General features: G+C 40.2%; 1 protein-coding gene across 18 annotated transcripts in view; it reads right to left on the bottom strand.

The window, feature by feature from the left end:
• The window catches only part of GREB1L (GREB1 like retinoic acid receptor coactivator), a 133,172-nt gene that overhangs the window by 13,790 nt on the left and 96,472 nt on the right, over positions 1 to 22,910 (bottom strand). For all 18 annotated transcript variants that reach the window (XM_064434868.1, XM_064434854.1, XM_064434950.1 and 15 more), the window contains 12 exons: positions 18,936 to 19,262; positions 17,951 to 18,079; positions 17,226 to 17,360; positions 15,114 to 15,311; positions 13,775 to 13,955; positions 12,180 to 12,372; positions 10,640 to 10,773; positions 8,241 to 8,580; positions 5,170 to 5,285; positions 4,538 to 4,782; positions 2,977 to 3,539; positions 2,441 to 2,543 (listed from right to left, as the gene is read on the bottom strand). In XM_064434868.1, the coding sequence (XP_064290938.1) occupies positions 2,441 to 2,543; positions 2,977 to 3,539; positions 4,538 to 4,782; positions 5,170 to 5,285; positions 8,241 to 8,580; positions 10,640 to 10,773; positions 12,180 to 12,372; positions 13,775 to 13,955; positions 15,114 to 15,311; positions 17,226 to 17,360; positions 17,951 to 18,079; positions 18,936 to 19,262 (2,664 nt within the window). The remainder of the gene's footprint in view (positions 1 to 2,440; positions 2,544 to 2,976; positions 3,540 to 4,537; positions 4,783 to 5,169; positions 5,286 to 8,240; positions 8,581 to 10,639; positions 10,774 to 12,179; positions 12,373 to 13,774; positions 13,956 to 15,113; positions 15,312 to 17,225; positions 17,361 to 17,950; positions 18,080 to 18,935; positions 19,263 to 22,910) is intronic.

Below are 22,910 nucleotides of genomic sequence, written 5' to 3'. Positions count from 1 at the left end.
CAAAAGTATCCAAAGGCAGAAGGATGAAAGCAAAGAAAGAGAGGCTGTATACATTCATGAACTAGTAGTGATAAAGGCAGTAGAAGACACACTCCTATTACGGAATAGGATGTGGCCAGCAAGGATCAAATGAAACTTTTCTGTATTGATCCAAAGGAGATAAGTCTAAAGTAAAAAATCAAGTTTAAGCAATGGGAATGGTAGAAAACACTGGCCTAAGAAAACAGCTTTGGAATGCAGCTTGGACGTGAGTCAATTCAGATTAAAATGAGATGGCAGAACACATGAAAGTAGGTGTGTAACTGAGGTTACCGATTTTAGAAAAGAGAATTCTAGTCAAAAGAAGGTTGGGTATGCGGACGAGCACATGCTCACCCTACCCTGATGCAAGAGGAGAGACAGTAATCTAGAAAGCTCTGAATCCATTACATTGACCTGGGTAATATTCAAAATTGGGAGAGGGTGAAGGAAGTAATTAAAGATGTTGAAATAAATGAAAAATGTGATAAAATGCAAATAGGTTGACTAAAGAAATCCTGTGCTACTTTCATTATATGGCCATGAAGTACCTATTTCTCTGAACAAAGGAAATACAATGAATCTTACCCTTCTGGACTCAAGTACTTGGTATGATACTATAAGACAAATTATTAATACAGCTGAAGAAAATGTCTGTAAAGAGTTGACTAAATAGAAGATGGCAGCATGTAACATTGTAAGCATTAAGGCAGGTGATACTGTAGAGGGGCACACTGTTTAATATTTTCACTAATGTCACCAGCTTAAACAAAAAATTGGCTTAAGTTTGCTGGTGGCACAATGCCAACATGGAGAAAGAATCAAAGATCAGCTGGAAAGAATTCAATGGCCTCAACAACTGTAACAACAAAAACTTGGTGACATTTAACAGAAAAAATGTGAGTCGCATTATATTCAAGGATATTCAAGGATTAATAACAAGCACTTCTGCAGCAGGTTGGGAGTGCCAATGACAGAGTTGCTGAGAAACCTTGGAGTACAAGCTAAGCATCAATGCCAGTGAAAAGGGAGAATGGAAAAGACCAGTGCATTCATAGGTTTCACCAGTCATGAGGCTTTCAGTGGGGGCAGGGAAATACATGAGCTGTTGTTCACATTCATATGTTGTGAACATTCAGTTCTGCTCACCTATGCACCAGAAGGATAAATTGAAAATAGATGTGTAGGCCAGAGTAACAAACTGATAAGGAAAATAAAGAGCCTGTCATTTGTGAGAATCCTGTAAGAAGATCCAGACTACCTAGATGAATGCTGAAGGGGAGGTAAGATAGCTGCCTGACCACTCCAAAGAAACAAACATCAAATAAAATAAAAAGTATTTTAATTTAAATTACTATGCTTTTTAGCCCCAAACAGAATGTGTATAAATGGGACAGAAACATATTTGGGGTGGAGAATAAAGTAGTATTTAAAATACTGAGAACACAAAGGCTCTGGAGAAGCATTCCAAGAGAAGTAGTGGGAGCAAAAAAGCCACAAACAAAAACCCCAACCAAACCCAAACTTCTCTTCTGCTGGAGTTCCATGCATTCCTGGCAGGGGTGTGACACACTGCCATGATCTCAACAGGCCAGTCAGCATGATGCATAACATCTCTTGCATTTTAATATTTCATCCTAAGTTTCTGTGGTACTTTAGTTCGAATAACAAAGGAATTACATCCCCCAAAGCTTCAAATCAAAGGAAAATATATTCTCTCTTTTTCATTAAATAGGACTGCATGAACAGAAATATTAGCCTTTTCAAAAGTTCAACACTACATTTTCAGGTTGCCAGTCTAATGGTCATGAGAATTATGTACCAGAACACCATGAAGAGGACTAAAGAGGACTAATTTTTAAAAGGTTTTGCTTTCCTCAAGGCAAAGTCCTGCCATGGCAGTTAATGGATCTGTGAGATCTGACAAATGAGCACAAATCCAAAGAAGATCCTGCTCCCCTTTATCCTCAGCATAAAACCTGCAAACTGCAGACAGGAGACAATCTTACTGAAAATGGGTATATAGCTTCTAAATAAACATAAATAATAGTTAGGTTTCAGCCAGGAACAAAATGTCCTGTCTGCTTAAAAGCAGCCAGCACTTAAAAACCTGCAAGGAGAGAGAACATGGGCAGATGTTGCCCATTTACAGCTTTGTGCTCACTTTTGTTTGAGTGCTACACAAACATATCAGCCCAAAATACACGTAACAGCTCTCAGACAAGCCCATTATAAAGTTCACTTTTTTATCAGTCTATACTGAAATATATGCAGACACCTAGAGTCCAGCTACACACCAATGGAGAGAACATGCAGTAGGTATAATTCATAGTCTTTTAGTGAGCCTAAAAACTTCCTTGCTGAGTAATACACAATGTAGACTCTTTATGACAAATCTTAAGAATACCTACTAAATACTTACTGGCATTAATCTCTTCTTCATCATACACATCTACCTCCAGCAACCGGATCAGCATGCGGAAGAGAATCCTTAGAAACTGCAAGTATGAACCAGTCTTTCCAACCTGAGCCAGAGATGGAAAAAAGTCTAAATGCCAACCCAAAGTACTACAGTGGAAGGGTAAATTTCAGAAAAATCCCTCTAGGCTTACCCCAAAGCTCTGTGTTCAGCTCTGCCTAAAAACACTGAAAGATGTAATATTGCCTACTATACTGAAAACACTTTTACTAAATTGGTCTCTGAGCATAAGCCTGTGTTACTTTTGTATGCAGGGAGATCAGCAGTGATAACTGCATCTCTCCTGATGACAATGTTATGCCCAGTGCCACCCACATGTGTTCTGTTTAGGCTAAAACATGACACAAAGCATCACCCTTCCTCTCCTTATCACTTTCAGCATGGACTTAGCCTTAAAATTTGACTTTGACTTTTGACCTCAGAACACATCCCTGCAAACTTGGCCCCCTCAGACTGCAGAAAAGGCAGGAGGAACTCACTTGTGGTGGCCCTGTCAAAAGCAGGCGCCGGGGGTGGAAGGTCCTGGTGCCAGACGGCTCAGCCTGATTGCTGAAGTCCGCGTGGTGCTGTCGGGCTGTCGTCCACTGCCTGTAGTACAGAGACTGCTCTTCACTGCTCATGTCCTTGTGGAGCAGAGGCCTCAGGGAGCTCAGCCAAGACACGTCAGCGTGCGGCAGGAGGGAGGAGGAGGAAGGCAAGTTCCCGTTTTTCTGCGAGCTCAGGAGGCAGTAGGCAGCTTTGGACAGGATGACGATGCGTGGCAGCGCCACACGGAGGGCCTTGCTGTCCTTGGCTGACTGGGCAGGCCACTGAAAGGTCTGGGAGACTGATGACAAGGAGGAGAGCTTGGGAGTGGTGCTGCTCGCCATCTGGTTACCCAGCGAGTCACACTCTTGTTTCAGGGTCTCTCTGGCTGTAAAACTGGAGTAAGCTCCCTCGTCTACTGAGCTGTGTGCCACAGCCTGGAAGTTCAGGGATGGAGCCTGCTTCTGAGACTTGTCTGCGGCACTCGAGGAGCTCACACCATTATCAGCCAGGGAGCCTGGGAAAACAAAAAGCAATGACTGATGAAAGAAAACCACTAATTAATTTGATCTACACGACATTCCTAATGTACAAATACTTCTGTTCAATGAATGCTGTTGTGGCTTAGGTCAGTGTCGCACCATGTAAGAAGAAATCATTTACATCTGTCTGTCCCTTTGGCTGGACAGGCAAATGCCCTGGAGCAATAGGGTTCAGATCCAAGTGTTCAGTCCTAATCTCTGTATGCTAGCTATCAATTCCCATGTAGGATTTGGAATTTGATGGCACAATTTACTGGAAGTCAAGTTTAACAAAACACTGTATACACAGATCAATTGCATCTTCCTTTCTAGGAAGAACATAGCATTTATTTCACTGCAACTTGGACATGAACTGGACTATGTCCCCTCCTCCCTACCTGTCAGGTTTAGTTAGTGTATGGGAAGACCTGGCGCATAGCAAAGACCCAGTTCAGCTGTCTTAATACCTCAGACTTATAGGGAGATAAAGAGAAGGAACCACAAGTGTCTGCAGAATGCAAAGAAGGGAAGGCTTGGTGGAGGTGATGCCTGAAGAGGTAGGACAAGACCCAACCATTCTGTTGCTCTTGCCAAAGAGGCAGATATCCATCCTCACCCACAGGTATTCCCAGAGTTCAGAGCATTTTTCTATTCCTACAATTTTATACTAGCCCTTTTTGCTCTGATTTTTAAGATCTTGTCAGGATCCACTGAACAAAGCTAGCAACAAATGTGAAATGAAAGTTTAAAAATCAAAATCACAAGGGATGCTTAGCTATGGCATACCATCCCTTCCACTGAAACACCGTCTCCTTCTAGCAGTAGACAGGAAAATTGCTCACTGTGTGAAGAATCTGCAGCATTTCATTGTTTAGCCTGCAGCTGAATCCAGCTAAGCAACCCACATTTGAGAAAACATCTCACTGTTTGCATCCAAATTCCAGTGAGGCAGGAATAAAGACTTGTTTTTCAGACCAACAGCAGAATGACTGACCTGAGGTTCCAGTGACAGCACTGCTGTTGCTCTGGGGCCGGTCCAAGTCTATCAGCAGCTCATCAGAGTCATTCTCGCTGCCATTTGCCTTCTCCTGCTCCTTCTCGCTGAGGTCAAGAGCTACAATAGGCCCTCGAATTGCCTCCTTGGAGACGTAGCAGCATGCCAGGCCTACCTCTTGCTCTAACGCAGTACGAGTTAAGTAGCTGGAGTCAATTAGTCGAAGGTCACAGTATTTCAACGACCTAGGAAAGCCAACACAAATGAAAAAAGAAGTTTTGCTTTCTCTGACTTTTAAGAACACTCCCTATATTTAATTGCTTACTAAATATTCATGAACAATTTTATTAGCCTGTACATATAAAATGATTTAAAAATATTCAGCATTTAAGTTGTGTTCCTTCATACTTTGCACAGACACTGATCCACACAGTAGAGAAATATGACTTTTCACAAACTGTACTTTCCAAACCTTTAAAAAAACCCTTAAACCTTTCCAAAACTAAACCTTCAGTTCCTAACTGAAGTCTACAAAAACAGACTTCTTTTGTGAAAAGAAAGCTAGATGGTATCAAACCCAACTTATCTAAACACATTAGAGAGCAACTATATTGACAGAGTAATAACAGCACCTGGGGAAAGTCTCTCCCAGAGGGTCTTTGCCAGTGAGAATAACAATGCAAGGTAGACCTTCCAGATCCTGATAGGTGCGAGGAATCCAGTCATCCTGCTCATTGCCCCTCCAAGCCTGTGAACAAAGAATATTCCAGTTACACCTAAATCACATCTTCTAAATCTTCAGCTGTTTCCTTTTTTCACCAGCTCCTGCTTTTGCTTTGTATATAGGCCTTGGTTACTCAACAGCCAACATGAAGGAGACCTTGGGTGCAGGCATGCATTTGTTTTCTGGTAGCCAACTGTTAGCCAAGCAAAGAAAATGGGTGCACAGCATATGTTATTCAGTGCTGGAAATATTCACCAGGTGTGGTATTAGTGTGGGCTGTCAGAGAAAAAAGCCATTGATGCATTCAATGTGGCACAGATAAAAGGTATTAATGTAAAGCTAAAGTAAGACTTTGAAGTGGAGTATGAAAATGGGCCAATGAACCTTGTTTAATTATAATATACAATAAAAGATTATGTGACAGAAACACATTTCACCTTTCCCTGGAGGCAATCCCCCCCCTAAAAGAACTCCTTACCTACAGTCTATCAAGGCCCAAGACCACAAAACTGCACCATTTTCCCTTAGCACTGGAAAGGTTGGTAGCATCAGTCTCATGTCCTTACACCCTTCACTTCCCCTGGTTCAGCAGAGCTTACTGAAAAAATTTATTTCTCCAATTAACTAGCAGTACCTAATGACTTGGGAAAGCAGCCTTGGCAGCAAAGACAGAATGTATGGCTCAACAGGCTTAGTCCAGCTGTGTGTTCCCCCATCTCTCCACAGACCAAAGTTTCTGTGAAAGTGCATGACTAGAAAGTGAAATAGGGGAAGACAATTTTTCTTTTGATTTTCCTTGACTTTCTTTTTGCTACCATAAGGACTTAAAAGAATGAGTACCTGGGGATTTGAGGTGTAAATTTGCACCCAGAATATATATTTTTGACCATTTTTCTCAGAAGTCAGAGAGGCATAACCCTCAGGGCTCCTCACTTCTGAATGTGTCCCAAACAGTTTGATTCTTGTTACACTTAAAGGGTATGCCACAACAGCATCCCTGGTCAGTGAAACAGTTATTTAAATTGTCTTCCGTCTCTTGTTTCATTCTGTAGCTCTGACTCCCTGATGGTGAAGAATGATCTGTCTGGCTGCTCTGGCTGACCAGCAGGTTTGTCTGACAGAACAATGCAGCCACCAGCACTGCAGAGACATCTGCCCACCCTCCCTGCCCTGCTGTGGCATCACAAACCCTGCTAATGCCATCTGAGAGGCCAAGTCAAGTCACACTTTCCAGCTGGGTTCACTAACACCTATAAAGTTTCTCTCTCTGACTCTGAAAATGGTCATGATGAGGAATCATCCTTCCTGCAACCAAGATTATTTATTGGTGGGACTACATTCTGAGCCTCAGCACTCAGTAGCCTCATATTGCTCTCTCCCCACATGCACACATCAAAAAAAAAGGGCTGGGATGCTTGCAGTGAAAGCTCTCCACTGCCTCTAGTTCTTTAGTTTCAGTACTCCACCTAATGTCAGAACAAATGCCCAGCAGCATAGAGACTAAATCAAATTCATCTGCAATAACCTAGGCTGATGAATTTTATAATGGGAATCAGTTCCCCAAAGATATGCTCACACCATGTCAGAAATCTTGTGTTATCCCAGGCACCAGACGAGCAGGTATGGTAGTGCAGCACCAGCCTCACAGGTGACCTTTATTATTCTGAAATACCACTGGGACATCCCGCCTAAAAAGACACTACAAGGCTATATTTGGGAAACTGAATTCCCCTCCTCAACTCCCTTCATATGCATGGTTCTGATTTGAGGGCTTTTCTTCTAGTAAACTGCAAGGAAAGAAACAAATCCAGAATCCTACAGCACTGTTTAGTCCAAAAATACATCTTATGTTTTGGAGAGAGGAATAAGAAGAAATATTTTGAAGATTTTTCACTCTCTACATGATAAAATTCCTCTATTCCAGACCAATGTCTACATGGACATCCACCTGCAACAGCTCCACAGTCAAGGCCTCACAGGCTGCTTCAGCACTGTGTAAGGGTTGCAACTCATTATGGCAAAGCACTATTAAGAAGCCCTCACAGGATTCAGTCCAGAATTATTTAAGGGTGGAATTCATGCCTATCCATGAATTCCCACCAGCACAGAGCAGTTAATATCACATGTTATTGTCTCATTTATGACATTTTCTTCCCTCTCTTGCTGCACATAAAGTTTGAGAAGCAGGAGTCATAGCTTCTTTATAGGACATTTTATCTGCTTTTGGCTGTAGGCAAGCTCTTTCAGACAGGCTCACAAAATTAATTCCTCTTTTCTGTGGTTTTGGATACACTGTGTAGCTCATAGCAGAAGCAGAAAATTAAGCTCTCTGTGAGACTTAGAGCAGAGATCAGGACAGATAACCAGTACTGCTTTAAGGCTGATACCTAAGGCAGGCAACCCATCGCCTCTTTGTTTAATGTAGTGAGGCCAATGAAGTGGATTTGGCTACTTGAACCATGCTCTTGTAAATCCATGCAAAATTTTAGGCTGGTGCAGATATGCCAGGCATATATGCATGTAGCCTCTTCAGGCTTTCAGCATGCAGGGGGTTGAGGAAAGAAATCTATGACAAACAGCATACTTTACCAGTTATCAGAAGGGCAGAAGATGGATGAACAGAGCAGACAACAGATACACTAGACAGACAGATAAGTTGGTGGAAATAATTAGTTTGCCTACAGAGATCTGAGCTCTGCTTTTAGAGATGAACCCTATCTGATGTGTGCTGTTAATCAACTTTAGGAAGTGAAATAACAACTGGTGTTTGACTTCATGGACCAGTAAAAATTCAGGTTGGGTCCAAGTCTCTCTACCTTCTATGCTCAAAGTACAGAAATGCATTCACAGCGACAGACACAGAACACCTGCCCTTTCCCTATAGAACAATCAACCTATAAACACATGTGCATAAACACAAAACTACAACAGCCAGATGACTACAGCGAGCACACAAACAAACATTCAGCTCCTGCTAACCTTGAGCCGTGTCACGAAGTGTTTCGCGACAGTGAGCTCCGAGGCAGGATTCCCAAGGAGGATCTCGAAACGATACTGCAGCCCCAGCTTGTCCCTCACTTCCTGCAGCCTCTCCTTGGCCAGCATGGCCAGCTGCACCGATGGCACCCGAATGACGAGCATGTGGCCACAGCCGTTCTTATCCTTTCCCGGACTTGTGATGAGGTCGTCCATTATGCTGAGTGTTTCAGGTGTGCTGTGATCCCTTAGAGAGGCCATGGTGGTGAGGGCCATCAGAGCTTGGGAATACTGCTGAATGAGCAGGTAGCAGCGGATCACCATGCTGTGCAGCCGGGGGTACCTTGGGGGAGACACAGTTCTGCATCAGCACATGCAAAATCACAGCACTGTCTGAAAATCGCAGGACAGCATAGTGAGGAAGTGCCTATTTTTTCCAGTAGTGCTCAAAGAATGAAGTCTTCCATTCTCATAGACAAAAATTTTGAACAAAAATTATCTGCATTTGGCCCAAGTCCTGAGCTCGAGTAACAGGAATTATAAACCTCTGTTACCCTCATCTGGTCCAAAATTTCAGCTGAAGACCTTTGGCTTGATGGAGATAAGGAACACCTCAGATCCAATTTATTCCGGGAACATACGTTTATAATTGCTTTGCTTCCCACAAGCTTTTTCTTCTACAAACTTGAGGACCATCATGGCTTCAAGTGGTTTGTGGGAGAAGTAGTTCATAATTTCACAGCTCTCAATCTCTCACCAGAAAGTTGGATGTGCCAATAGGAATTGCTGGCTCTGAGCCAAATCTGAACTCCCATTTTGCCTTTTAACTTATCTTTGCTTTCATTACAGCCACATGTAGTGACAACAAATATGAAGTAAAATTTTAAGAGAAATAAACTTAAAACCTACTCAAGCAAAAACCCAACTCAATTTCTAGACATTTCCCATGAGCTCACTTGCCACCATAGTACAGAAAAACACTACACTATTACGCCTTGAGTGCTGATCTCGTGTCACATAGGTCCAAATAACTAAAATAACTAGAACTTCCAAATTTCTCTGGTCTCTTTCTTGAGTAATCTAACAGACAATATTATATCCATTTAAAGAAAGTTTTGGGTTTGTGTTTAGCCAGTTGATACAGTAGTTTGTTCTGGATACCACAAGCCAGTCATTAAACCAGTATGTCATTAAACCAGTTTTTAAAATACTTTTTACTCTTCCTGCCATAAAAGTGCCCACTGCACTTCTGCTACTCAAACAAATGGAGCCTTTCTTATAATACAAAAATGTCTGCAATATTTTCAGATTGTAAGGTTGAATGGCTCATCCACCCAGACAGAATATTCCAGTTTCTTGAAAACAGAGCCTAAACTGATAAACTGCAACACAAAAACATATCCTGGCTCCAAGGTAGAGAGGTTCACCTGCCATCAATTTCTGGTATTATCCTAATCTCGTATGATTATTTGCACATACATAAATCCTCCTTCATCCTTTTTCCCACCCACACTTGAACAGAAGGAGAGTGATAGTGACCACTATCTCTTCCATTGGATTTGACCAGAAAGAATAGGAGAAACCTAAGGAACTGACCTAATTATTATTGCCTATTTGTAGATAACAACAATATTATTAATGATGATCATTAATTACAATAGTATTAATGGTGCACTTAATTATTAATGTTGCTAATTTAATACATTTTGTATTGACTTTTACTTAATAAATACAGATGCATTTACAACTATTATATTGACCTAATTAAAACAGAAAAAAACTGTACAGAACATAGAACAATCCTGTTCTAGCAAATATGAAAACATGAGACCTATTATTTGAAGAGCTATAAGGGATCTGTCCTGCTGATACGCACAGCAGATTAACTCCACATTGCTGGAAATGACAATACTCCCCTCACTCCTGAAATGGGCACATTAAATTGGATCTTGGATATGTGCATGAAAGTAGCTTTTTCAGGCAGCTGCAGGGTGCTAAGAGGCCCTGAGCTGCAGGAACCAAAATCACGGCCAGCTACTGAAATAACAAAAATTGGTTTTGAAACACCCTGACCACCAACAAGAGAGACACCAGAAGTGGCGAGGCATGAAACCTCTGGTACCTTCTGAGCTCAGTGAGGGCTGAGCCAAAAGAAGAGAGAAGCACAGCTGAGCCCAGCTTGCTGCTGAAAGGAGCCGATCTCATCTAAAAACAAATGAAGGATATCCCCTCCCTTCTTCAACTGCACTAAATTTGTTACAAAAATAAAATTGCACATACTTCATGTTCTCCAAGATCAACATCAAAGGTCATCATGTCTTCTCCCCTGTAATGGGGCTCATAAAGATGTATCTTTAAGATCCCAACTGGGCAGAATCCCAAGTTTCCATGTTATTATTTACCTTTCTAAAAGCGTGTTGACCATTTTTTCAAAGGTTTCATCACATCTCAAAAGGGGACTTGTGACTCCCCATTGGAGGGATTTGCTGTATTCATTCAAACCAAAGTATAGCTTTTCTTCACTTGCTGCATCATCCTGTTTCATACACAAACAGCAAAAATATAAGGTACTCTGGAACAAATTTTTATTTCTTATGTAATTTAAAAAAAAAAGTGGAAAGCCTTTCCCAACCAAAGAATCCTTTCTTTTTATCCATTCTCCCAAAGTAATGCTATTTATTTGTTTCAATGAATACAATAAAATGTAATTTTTTTTTCCTTAACTTATTATTTGACTAAAGCTAGGAAAGACAGGTGCAAGTCCTTGCAAATTTTTCAGTGTTATCTCCTACCTGTGACTGCAGGGGGTTTCTAGAATCCTGCCAACTACTTTCTGACTCCCTATCTCTGGCTTTAAATCTACTGACTAGTGTCATCTCACTTCTATTTAGAGTAGAACCTGAAAAGAGAAGGATTATTAATTTCCAAAGTTGTTCTTGATTGTCAGAGTCTACATGCTTTTCTAATGGAAACCACAAATTAATAGGGGGTTTTTTTTGGTTGGAATGTAAATCTGCATTCAGCTATCAGAAAGGCAGAATATTTGTGTTTCAAATTTCATGAGCCTTTGATGAAAGCACAGCATGTTCTCCAGTTCATTTATATCAGCAGTAATCTCTAGGAATGTAATTAACCACCTACAGTCTCCCCCGCTTTTGTGGGTTATTTTTTTAATCAGAAGACTGAAAGCTGTTAATTTTTTTACTTTTGGGAAACAAAAAATTGTCCAGACCATTTTAGAAACCATTAAACATGGTTTATATTAACCATTGACCAAAAAGCAAACTTAGAATATTCATTCACTCTGTCATTGTCGATTAGCTATTTTTTACAGCTCCCATTTTAAGACCTTTGCAGAAACTAATGGTCCACTCAGGACAGAAAAGTCAAATCGGATAGAAATACACCAAACAAGTAATAGGAGAAAATGCTATTTTTAGCAGGTTTATCCTAAACATCCTCTGAATCAGCTGGCTGAAATGCTGAAAAAAGTTAATAGTGCAGAATATCCAACAAGATTTTTCCTCTGCACCTACTACACCAAAACTTGTTAACCTAGCACACAACATTAATTAGGACTGGGGATGTAATGAACAGACTTGACAGGCTATGTGACATATAACTGACAGTCAAAAGTCAGACTGTTTGAAAAGGGAAAGCCAGCTCTGGAGCTTTATGGCATGTCTACACAGCTTTGTCTGACCAGAGGACAGAAAGTGGATTCTCATCTTGCATGACTGGATAAAGAAAATTCTCTAATTCCTGGTCCTAAATATCAGGTACTACCTCTACCATCAGTATCTCAGGGCTATCCATCTGGAATCTGAGATAATAAACTCCAGCAGAGAAAGAGCTCCCTCCTAACACACACATTTTCTAGACTCTGTTAGGCATCAATTCCACGTTAAAATGCACAGTTAAAATTAACAGTTAAACACTTACCACAGGGTCAGATTGTATCCAATGTACCTCATTGCTAGAGCTGATCCTGGACTGCTGCGTTTGCAGGGCATAAGGGAAAGAGCTGACCTGAAGAACAAGGAGGTTGAACGCTTCAAGCACCTCCCTGCAATTAATAACTCTATCAGCCAGACCATGATTAGGCTCACCATGGGACAGGGAACTTGAAATGGCACTGCAGAAATAAGAATGCAAAGAATTGCCTTACAGATATCCTGAAATTCAATGGATTACTCTCTTCCTACAGAAAAAATTCTCTAAATGACCATGACACAGAGAACCATAGCTCAAAAAAAATCTCTTTGGAAAGGTAAAAGACTTCAAAAAACATTTGGCTGTTCTCTGTGGGTAAACTCAGGAAAACAAGGGAAAACAACAAACACCTAAATAAAGGATCAAAATCTGTTGACAGTGAGAAGGTGGATTAGTGTGACAATTTTAAAAGTGTCACACAGAGGAAACCAAAAATAATCCAATGCTGATTAAACCCCTTCATTAAGAAACACTGTTGCATGAGCTGTGGGGACAGGATATAGTAGCAATTTTATGAAATACAGTGGCTTTTCCAGTCTGAAATAAAAAATTTCTAAAAGGCTGGAGAGCCTGAAAATCTACTGACGTTCTGAGCTCCTGAAATTGCCTTTACTTCCATTATATATTCAGAAATTCCAAATTCAAAGTAGAGCAAGGACAGTAGAAAAAAGTGAATGGGAAGACCAGATAGAAATAATGTTGCTTTTGTCTATTTTCAGCTGTCTTTCAAGGAGAGTATTTTGCTTATTATAGAACCATAAAATGGCTTGAGTTGGAAGGGACCTTAAAGACCATCTAGTTTCAACCCCTCTGCCATGGGAAGGGACACCTTTCACTATTGCTAATATTGAAAAGAATCCCACAACCTTATACATCATGTTTAAACCATATTCTCCTTAGTTTACTCATGAAACAAGAACAGAATAATCAGCTTTACTGATTTCTTTCTTCTTTCAATATGAAGTTGGGATTTGGTGTGAATAAATGATTTTGCATGTGTGTACATGCTGTGTTTAGACCTAAAGCCAAATTCAATACAGCTGCTTCTTTAAATGCTTTTCTTACAGAAGCTATGGCATTTTTTTTTGATGCAGACTTAAAATGTCCGTAGGCCTTCTCATACCACAAACAAAACTATTATCAGGGATAGAAACATGAATTAAAGCACAACCAGCTCGTGAGCATCAGATACATTTGGGTTTGAGGACAGAAAAAGAAGAGGAACAGAAAACAAAGACAAGAACAACAAAGAAATTTGCAAAATCCAGCATTTCCCCCTAGATTTCAGCACCATAGCACACAACCCTAAAAAGAGTCCTGTTAGGCATCCAGTAATCTGAAACTAGTCCTACCTACCTTCAGCTGAATCAGAATTAGATAACAAATACCATGGGCAACCAAAAGAGATTCTGATTATAAGGCACCAAATGCCTTAAAAATGCCTAGACAAAGCAATACATGTCTAAGATGGCAAGTCTTCTGATAAACCTAATGGAAAGATGCTGGGAGAGGATGGTTTTCCTTCAGCAGACTGGAGCAGCTACCTTGTTAAATCCACGTGGGCATTGTCATGAACCAGCACAAAGAGCGTGTAGGGGTTCTGCTTCACTCGCCTCATGAAAACCTCAAATTTAGCTTGAATCTCATTGTCCAGCCGAACCACGTACTTCTCAGCTCTCTGATAGGCTGTCCCATTGTCTTCTAGGCCCAAGTCCACAAGCACACCTGTCAAAAAGGAAAATACAACAAAAATCTTTCCCTTTGAGTGCATCGAGAAATGAAGGGTCAATGGGAAGTTCCCACTTGTCCACCAAAGCACCAATAGGCCCCAGTAAGAAGACAATTATCCAAACGAGATTTCTCTCACAATGGAGGCCAAAATGTGCTACTTGGCTTCTAGATTTCCTCTAAAAAGTGCCTGAAGACCTTTCAAAAACTCCACCTATTATCAAAAAATGGGGGGGAAAACATCAGGCCAAAGCAGCATTCAGTTGGGTACGCTCTATGATCAATCCTAGGCCAAACCTGCCTACATTAAGCTAATGAATTAATATTGTTTGAGTTAGAAAAAGTCACCCTGACCTTTGCTTTGCAAATATCATTAATTTATATAAAATTGATTCTCCCTACTATCATATCATATCCTATCATACTTTTTATGCTCTGCTTCAATATTTGTGTCAATACAACTAGTCTTTGTAAAGATATATTGCTGCCACATACATAAATTAGGCATGGTGCAATGTATATGACGTTCAATGCCATTTGAATTAAAAAAGTAAACTAGTCTGACATATGGATCAATTAGGTATTTTCCAGGGTCATAATGATTTTGTAAATTCTTTTTTTTAGAAGTACAATAAAACACAAACTATGAGGACGAAAGATATGCTGGAGCAACTTACTTTTCCCCTTATACTTGTAACGATGTAATAACTTCACATATTGGGGTTTATCAGTCTGTTTGCCCTCCTGTGGTTGTGTTCGAGGGTCTTAGGATGAGGGAATAGATGAGAATCTTGACTTCAGGTTTTAGAAGGCTTATTTATTATATTATGATATCATATTAAATTAAAATGCTACACTAAAACTATACAAAAAAGAATAGAGAGAAAAAGATCCATCAGAAGGCTAGAAAGAAAAGGAATGGAATGAATAACAAAATCTCATGACTGCTCATGGCCTCGGCACAGGTGGCTGTGACTGGTCATCAAGTGAAAACAATCCACATGGACCAATGGAAGATGCACTTGTTGCATTCCACAGCAGCAGACAGTTATTGTTTACATTTCTTTCCTGAGGCTCCTCAGCTTCTCAGGAGAAAATGCTATTGAAAGGATTTTCATAAAATATGCCATGGTGAGAGCCTTCCCTCCCTTTTACCTGATTGTCGAATCCGCTGGAGGGTCTGCTGCACCAGCACCTCCGAACGGGGCACGATAACGATGAAGTCCACCTTGCTGAAGTGGCCCAGATCCAGGCTCTGATTGCCACTGTCCGCTATAGCACAAACCTGGGACAAGAGCTTTCTGGCAACTGTGAGCTGTGGCTGGTAAATTTGGAAGGTATCAACATCCAAATCTAGAGTGTGTTTGTTTGAAAAAGAAAACAAAACACAGCAAGAAACATGTTTACTTTCCCACCCCCCCAGTAAAACGTGACCCTCCAAACAGCCTACCCTCTACCATCAGGGAAAAAAAATCACTCACCAGAATAAATCTCAACTCTCTGGAAAGTTTGGTCCAGATCACAAATGCCAACTTTGTTTCTTTGATAAAAATGTGGTAATATATCAGATGACCTCAAGTACAGCACTGCCCATTTTTTAAAATGCCTGAAGCACTTTTAAGGATTTCTAACAGTGTGACCCAATGAAACCTCAATGGCAACACAGTGAAATGCATTCTGTTAAATGAACCAACACATACATAATATGCATGCACATACTTAGACAAAAATAAATTTGTGCATGTGTACATATAATAAAAAGCAGAAAGAGAGAGGTACAAAGCTCTAATGTTCTCCTGAAACTCAGATCTGTTTGGATTTAATGTAAGTCAATACCACATGCAGAGAACTGAGAGACTGACCAGAGCACTCATGTTTCCTCAAAATAAAAAGCATGTTCCATTTCAGTATTTCCGTTAGGTAAATTCTATGTCTAACAATGCATGCTTCATTAACCACTTTTCAATTTGCAGATTACCAGATTAAATCCTATAATGGTATTACAGTTTTTTGTTTATGCCACTTTTTCTACTGTGTTGGTTTTACATAGGGATGTGTTTTCATGTGTGTATGTGCACGTGATTATCTCCTGTTCAAATATGCCTTTAATGTCCATTTCAGCAGATCTGCTACGGAAGAAATGTCCCTCTCACTGCCTAGGAGACTTACTTTTTTTTTTATTTTTATTCAAGCAGCTTTATTTATTTTTATACAGGCTTCAACCACTGTACAGCCATATGTTAAGAACAAAACCAATGCAGAACAATTGTTTGAGAAAATATGAAGCTTTTAAAAAACCTACACAGTAAGAAAAAAAAACAAAACAAGAGAATCTAAAGATCTTTCTCCCTTCAAATTAATCCTCTGTGAAAGCTCAAGACTTGTGAGGGTGCCAGAACAAAGTGCCTGGCAGCCCTTCTAATTGGATCTCCTGATCCACGTGAAGACAATAAGACACTTTGCTTTCACTCAGATTTAACACCAAATAAGTAAATTTAACTAATATGAACCAAGAGCATACCTTTCTTTCACAGAAAAAAGCTTTACTGGAGGTTGAATTTGCTTTGATACTGGACCTGAAAGAATCTCAGTGTTCACAACAGCTCAGTGTATCTTTTGTCAGTATTGTGATATGAAAAGGAAAGTATGTTTAAAACTCCGAATAGCTAAGTAATTCTGAAAATTAGCAATTTTAGACAGGAAATCCCAGCTTACCTTTTGCACTTAAGCATCTTATCACATTATGCTGAATAAGACATGTCTCAGATCAACAAATTACAGATCACACTTGCCTAGCACTTTCAGTCCAAGATCTTAAAACACATTCCCTAAAAGTTTAAGCCTCAGAGCACAAGTCTCTAATGCATATTACCAGGCAGGAGGACACCTGAGGAGATCAGAAGGAGAACACAATTCCCCTTTGCCTTAAACTCAAGGTTACATTCCTTTTCTCTTTGCAAAAAGATGAGATGAATCCACTCTGCCAGTGTTACAAAGAAACATCTTCTCTACTCTGCCTGACACCTAGCAGAAGATAACATGTTTTACCTTAGAGAATATAAAAACATCAGGGGAAAAAATTGCTGAAGTTTATTACAGAGATTTTCTGTCTGAGCAACTGCTGTATTGCTACATTTAGCTGGCAGTATTAGTATTTTAAGGTTGGCACACTGACTGCAATGTGCCCTCAGATTCTCCTAAGGTGTATGCATTTTGATGTTTAACGAGCTACTCACTTATTTCATAACTTGCACGTAAAAAAATTACCTGGTTCTTGTGTAGAAACCATGGCAATTGCCTCCTGAGATGACACACACTCACTAACATCTCCATTAAAAGGAATAATGACACTTTCCCCTCGCTGCTGTAGCATCTTCTCCAGCAGCTTGTCCAGATCATCACCTAGATCAGAATTGCAACACCAGATTATCTGGAAACCATTTCAGAGGAACATCATTGAACATTACACACACCCATGTTCTCACACAGCTGGTGTCAAATCTGCACTCGGGCAAGGGACGGGGGACATAGGAAAGAGAGGGAGGGAGAATACTTTTTTATCTACTGATTTACCAGTTGGATTATGTTTTTTTTAAAAAAAGGAGATACAGTTGTATAAGTTTAGGTCTGTGGCTTTACAGCTACTGGTGACATCTGATGATTACTAAGAAATACACACTATAAAACAACCTCTAAAACCTTGCTAAAAGCATAAACTAGAAAACACTTGTGGTACTTATGGGTGCACAACATACCCTGCCATTACATTCAACAGCTGAGACAGTGTTAAAAATGTTTTGCCAGAGGGTTATGAACTGCCACCACACAGGTGAATGAGTCTTTTACACACAAGGAAGAGAGAAGAACAGAATGTCTCTCAATGGAGAGAGGAGAGCTGTATCCATGTGTATTTTAACTGCTGAACAGCAGACACACCAACCCTAAAGAAAAGACTGCTTTGGCTAGGACTTCTGTTTCTTAGAATCACTTACCTAAAGATGTATTTTTGAAATGTGATGCCAGGAAACTAACTTTCCCTGTGATGAGCTCATAACTGATCTCTTTTAAAAATTCACTGGTGGTAAGCATGCTCTCTGCAAGCGCCCGAGATTGATACTGACCTGGAGAAGAGAGGGGAAAAGAGTGAGAGCAAACCTGATTACAGTTTACTGTCAACACAACCTCCTCATCCTAGAAGTCTGGGGCACTCTGATCTTCAGCCACGGATCTCCACCGCCTTTACCCAGCAGACTGGGAGAGCAGTCTCAAGTCTACTTCATTAATGACTGGAGAATTAGTTGATATAACTAATTTTAGCAGGTTCTTTGCGATTGCACATCATTTTGCAAACTTGTATGACAAAATAAGTATTTGCACCTTAGACAAAATGGAGGATTCTGGATAAATATGAAAAAAGTCACTCTCCCTAGTGTGGGAAGAAAAAAAAGTAAAAAAAAGTTTTAAATGGCATTACTGATTGTTCTGCCTACAAAGCAAAGATGACTAGTCAAAGTTCATTTCCATCCAGACACACTCATTCACACACAGACAGCACAGCCAGTCATCAGTGCAGAATAAAAAGGACAGAAATAAGGACAAAAAGGATGAAAAGCACATTCTGTTTTAAGCAGACTGCAGAAGACCCTGCCATGTAAAATATCACAGTTGTTCCATGAAACAAAGACAAATCATCTATTTTACCACTGGGTCATTTCAAGATATTTTCTCAGGCATTCACACAAACAGTAAAGTCTCAGGCCTCTCAAGAAGTAGTAATAGCATAAAGATATTTTTCTATATCCTCATGGACTTCAGTACTCCAAGTCTTGCTAAAGATACAGTAAACTGTGACAAGTGACATTGCAGTGCAACAATACAAAGGAGAATAGAGAGAACAAAAGGGATTTAAAACCAGATCAATAACTCAAGAAAATTAATTTGGCATTGCCATTTGAAGCAGTCTGCAAATATACTCACCTAGAACCACTACACAGAATTCATTTCCTCTAATCTTTGATGCACAAATGGCAACTACATAATCTGGTAGCTTTTGCTGATGTTTCATTTCATTGAGAGACCTCAAGGTCTCCGAGATGCCCTCTGCCAGGGAATTCTGGGTGACAACCACGTGCACGAGATCCCGAGACACACTGGCAATTAACCTGGCAAGCCAAGGGAGTTGACCTGGTGACACAGAGATACACTGTGCACTCATTTGCAAGGATCTCTCTCTCAGAGTGAACTCCTGCATAGCTTTCAACATGATCTGCTCAAATTCTTCCCTCAGGGGTATCTGGTCAGGTCCTACAATGGAAACAAACAAATAGAAGAACAGTGTCTCATATAAAAATGTAATTGAATCAGGAATAATTACGTCTGTCTTGATCTGACAAGCTCTTTCATCATATTTTTTATATTTAAAAAAAACCACTTGCTACTCAGTGGATATCTACCCACACGGCTTATTCTTGGGGTTTTTTTGGGTTTGTTTTTTTTTAATTTTATTTTTTTTATTTTAGAAGCATTTCTCTTCCACCACCACCTTTTTTTTTCTGTCTTCCAAACAATGAGGTATTCCACCTCACTCCTAGCTTCAGCAACAGGTGGGACAAACAAGGGAGTGGGAAAATATGTGCCTTTTGCCTGGAAGAGAAGGATTAAGCATGCAGCCATATGTTTTTGCAGCAGAAAACAAAAATGCTTATCCTCGTAGCCTAATCACAGCCATGCAGCCTGACGAAGCCTGTTAAGTGCTCTTTGCTTTGCTTTTTCTCATCTTGCATACTAATCAGCTAAGCATGGATGCAAATAAACATGTTTAACCTCTTCCTTAGCTTAATTAAGTTAATTTAGCAAAAATGGGAGTACCTAAACTAAAGAAGAATATGCAACTTTAAATCTACATTCCCCAGACTCTGTCAACTGCGCTGTCAACTTGAACTGGAAAACAGAAATATAAGCCATCCTATCTTGGCATCAGTCCTCTAACTGAACTTCAATTAATATTCTGGTTTTTTTCTCATTGTCAAAAATATTCAGGAACAGTTAAAAACATTCATGAACACAGAGTAAAAAGTAACCATGGCTTATATTGCCAAGATTTCATATCAATGCCAAAGGAGGCAGCTTCACACTTCAGGAGCTTCTTTTCTATGACTAAACAGAGGGGGGCTTAAATATCAGAGAGATGTGAAGTACTGGGTTTGGTTTTATGTTTTCTTTCAGGCCAGGAAACAGAAAGGCTGTGTGAGAAACAGGGTGTGCGTAAATAACCCACAGCACAGAATCTGTAAAAACTGCCACCTGTTGTCATTTTTGCCTTTTTGAGAAGTAACATATGGAAAGTGCCACCATGCAATTACCATAGGATGGTAAGACAACTATAAACTTGTAAGTGCAATGCTGTTTTCATTTTTGATGCAAATTGAAAGATTCTGAAGATTCCAATTTAACACAGCATGGGCATAATTCTCTCTTTTAAGGTTCTCTTTTGGAAATGGATTTTTTTTCCTTCTAAGAAAGCATCACACATTTTAGGTCCTTGAAGACCTCAAAATTAAAAAAAAAACCAAACAAACAACTAGACATATATCAGTAAAGAATGTTCCTCTGCAGAAATAAAGTAACAGATGAAAATGATGCTACCCACTAACAGAAATTAAAGCAAGCTTTTGCTGATTGAGGGAGGCTACTTAAGAGACAGGCTCTAAACACAAGGATCATCATCATGAATCCAAGAAGACTAAAATAATGGTACAAATGGAACAGCGAATTCTAAGTATGAGAATACACAGAATTTCACTCAGATTACCTATAAGAAAGTATGACAGTCTTTCTGCACAACTGTCCAGAAAAATAATGGAACTAATGATGAGATGTAAGACAAAATGATAGATATTGATTTTGATTGTGAATAGTTTCTTTAAAAAAATATCGATGCTAAAAGGAAACATATAGAAGCTCCTCTGCAGAAATGAGCACGTAAATGATCATCTTGATTTCAAAAACAAAACAGCAAAATAAACAATATAATAAAATATTAATATCTGAGTTACATTCAGTCACAAGTGGTGCTCCCCAGGGCTCAGTGTTTGGGCCAGTCTGTTTAATATCTATATTGATGATATGGACAAGGGCATTGAGTGCGATTGGCTCAGTTGGTCAGACACAGTGCTAATAATGCCAAGGTAGTAGGTTCAAACTCTGTATGGGCCATACCCTTAAGAGTTGGACTTGATGATCCTTATGGGTCCCTTCCAACTCACAATATTCAGTCATTCTGTATGAGAGCACCCTCAGGCAGCTTGCAGGTGACAGAGGGCAGAAAGGCTCTGCAGAGGGATCTGGACAGGCTGGATCAATGGACTGAGGACAGTGGTTTAAGGTTCAACAAAACAAAGTGCCATGTCCTGTCCTTGGGTCACAACAACCCCCAGCAGTGCAACAGGCTTGGGAAGAGTGGCTGGAAAGCTGCCCAGTGGAGAAACACCTGGGGGTGTTGGTTGATGGCTGGCTGAACATGAGCCAGCACATATATGCCCAGGTGGCCAGGAAGGCCAATGCTTGGCTTGCACCAGAAATAATGTGGCCAGCAGGACCGGGGCAGGATCATCCCCCTGTACTCAGCACTGGTGAAGCCACACCTCGAGTCCTGTGTACAGTTCAGGGCCCCTCACTACAGGAAGGATGTTGAGGTGTCCAGAGAAGGGCAGCAGAGCAGATGAGCACAAGTTCTGTGGGAAATGGGAACTGGGGTTGTTTAGCCTGGAGAAAAAGAGGGCCAGGAGGACCTCATTGCTCTCTACCATCACCTGATAGGAGACTGTAGCCAGGTGGGGATTGGTCTCTTCTCTCAGGTAACAAGTGACAGGACAGATGGAAACAGCCTCAAGTTGTGCCAGGGGAAGTTTAGATTGGACATTAGGATACATTTCTTCACTGAAAGGGTGGTATAGGCTGCCCAGGGAAGTGGTGTATTCAGCATCCCTGAAGGCATTTAAAAGACACATGGATGTGGCAGTTGAGGACAGGATTTAGTGGTGAACCTGGCAGTGCTGGGTTAATGATTGGTCTCACTGATCTTAAAGGCTTTTTTTCAACCGAAATGATTTTTTCAACCTAAATGCTGCTGTGATTCTATTCTATTATTCTATACAGTTTAAGTCAACATATTCAAATGTCATCCATTTCTGGATGACACTCATTTCTGGGTAGACAAACTTCAGGGTACATCCCACAGAGACTATTTCTCCAACCACCTAAGACAGGAGAGTTGCTGGAATAAGCTCTTGCTTTTAGTTTCTGACTATCCCTTCCACTCAAAGCAAAGCCCTGCAAGAGCCTTGAGTCTGGATGTGCATTTGGACATTAAAACTACAAAACACCTCTGAGTGTCACAGCGTACAAAATCTAGAGTCAAAATGACTGAAATGCACCACAACAAGAGAGAAAGGAGAATTATTTCAGAATCCTAAAAAGGAGGTAAAACAAAGGGTTCAGAAATCTTTTTCAACCAGAACACAGACCACCTTAGCACTGCATAGGCTGAGATTGTGTTTGTAGAAATGGCAGCACAATAGTAAAAAGCTGATGATTACAGATGATGGAATGTAACCCATACTGCAAATACAGGCATTCTGATGTATAAAAACAAAGCTTGAGAATACTTCACCATGAATGCTGCCAAAGATAACAAATGTGAAATCCAAATAAGTCCCAGAGGTAGACCAAAAAAAAAAACCCACTAAAATCAAACACACTTCTTTATCTTTTTTTACTTATTCCTTTACCACAGCCAGTAGACTTTATTTACAGCCCTGCTACCACTCACAATCACAGGTTTAACTATGTATAGTCTTCAAAGAAGGCTTAAAGCATCAGAAATGCATTTTGGTTTTTTATTTTTACTTTGATTTGTAATATCATCACGAGCTGCTCAGCTGATTTCGGAAA

Source organism: Passer domesticus, chromosome 1, assembly GCF_036417665.1.
Source record: "Passer domesticus isolate bPasDom1 chromosome 1, bPasDom1.hap1, whole genome shotgun sequence".
Taxonomy (NCBI): domain Eukaryota; kingdom Metazoa; phylum Chordata; class Aves; order Passeriformes; family Passeridae; genus Passer; species Passer domesticus.
The sequence above is the reverse complement of the archived record's forward strand: the minus strand, read 5'-3'. Positions and strand labels throughout refer to the sequence as shown.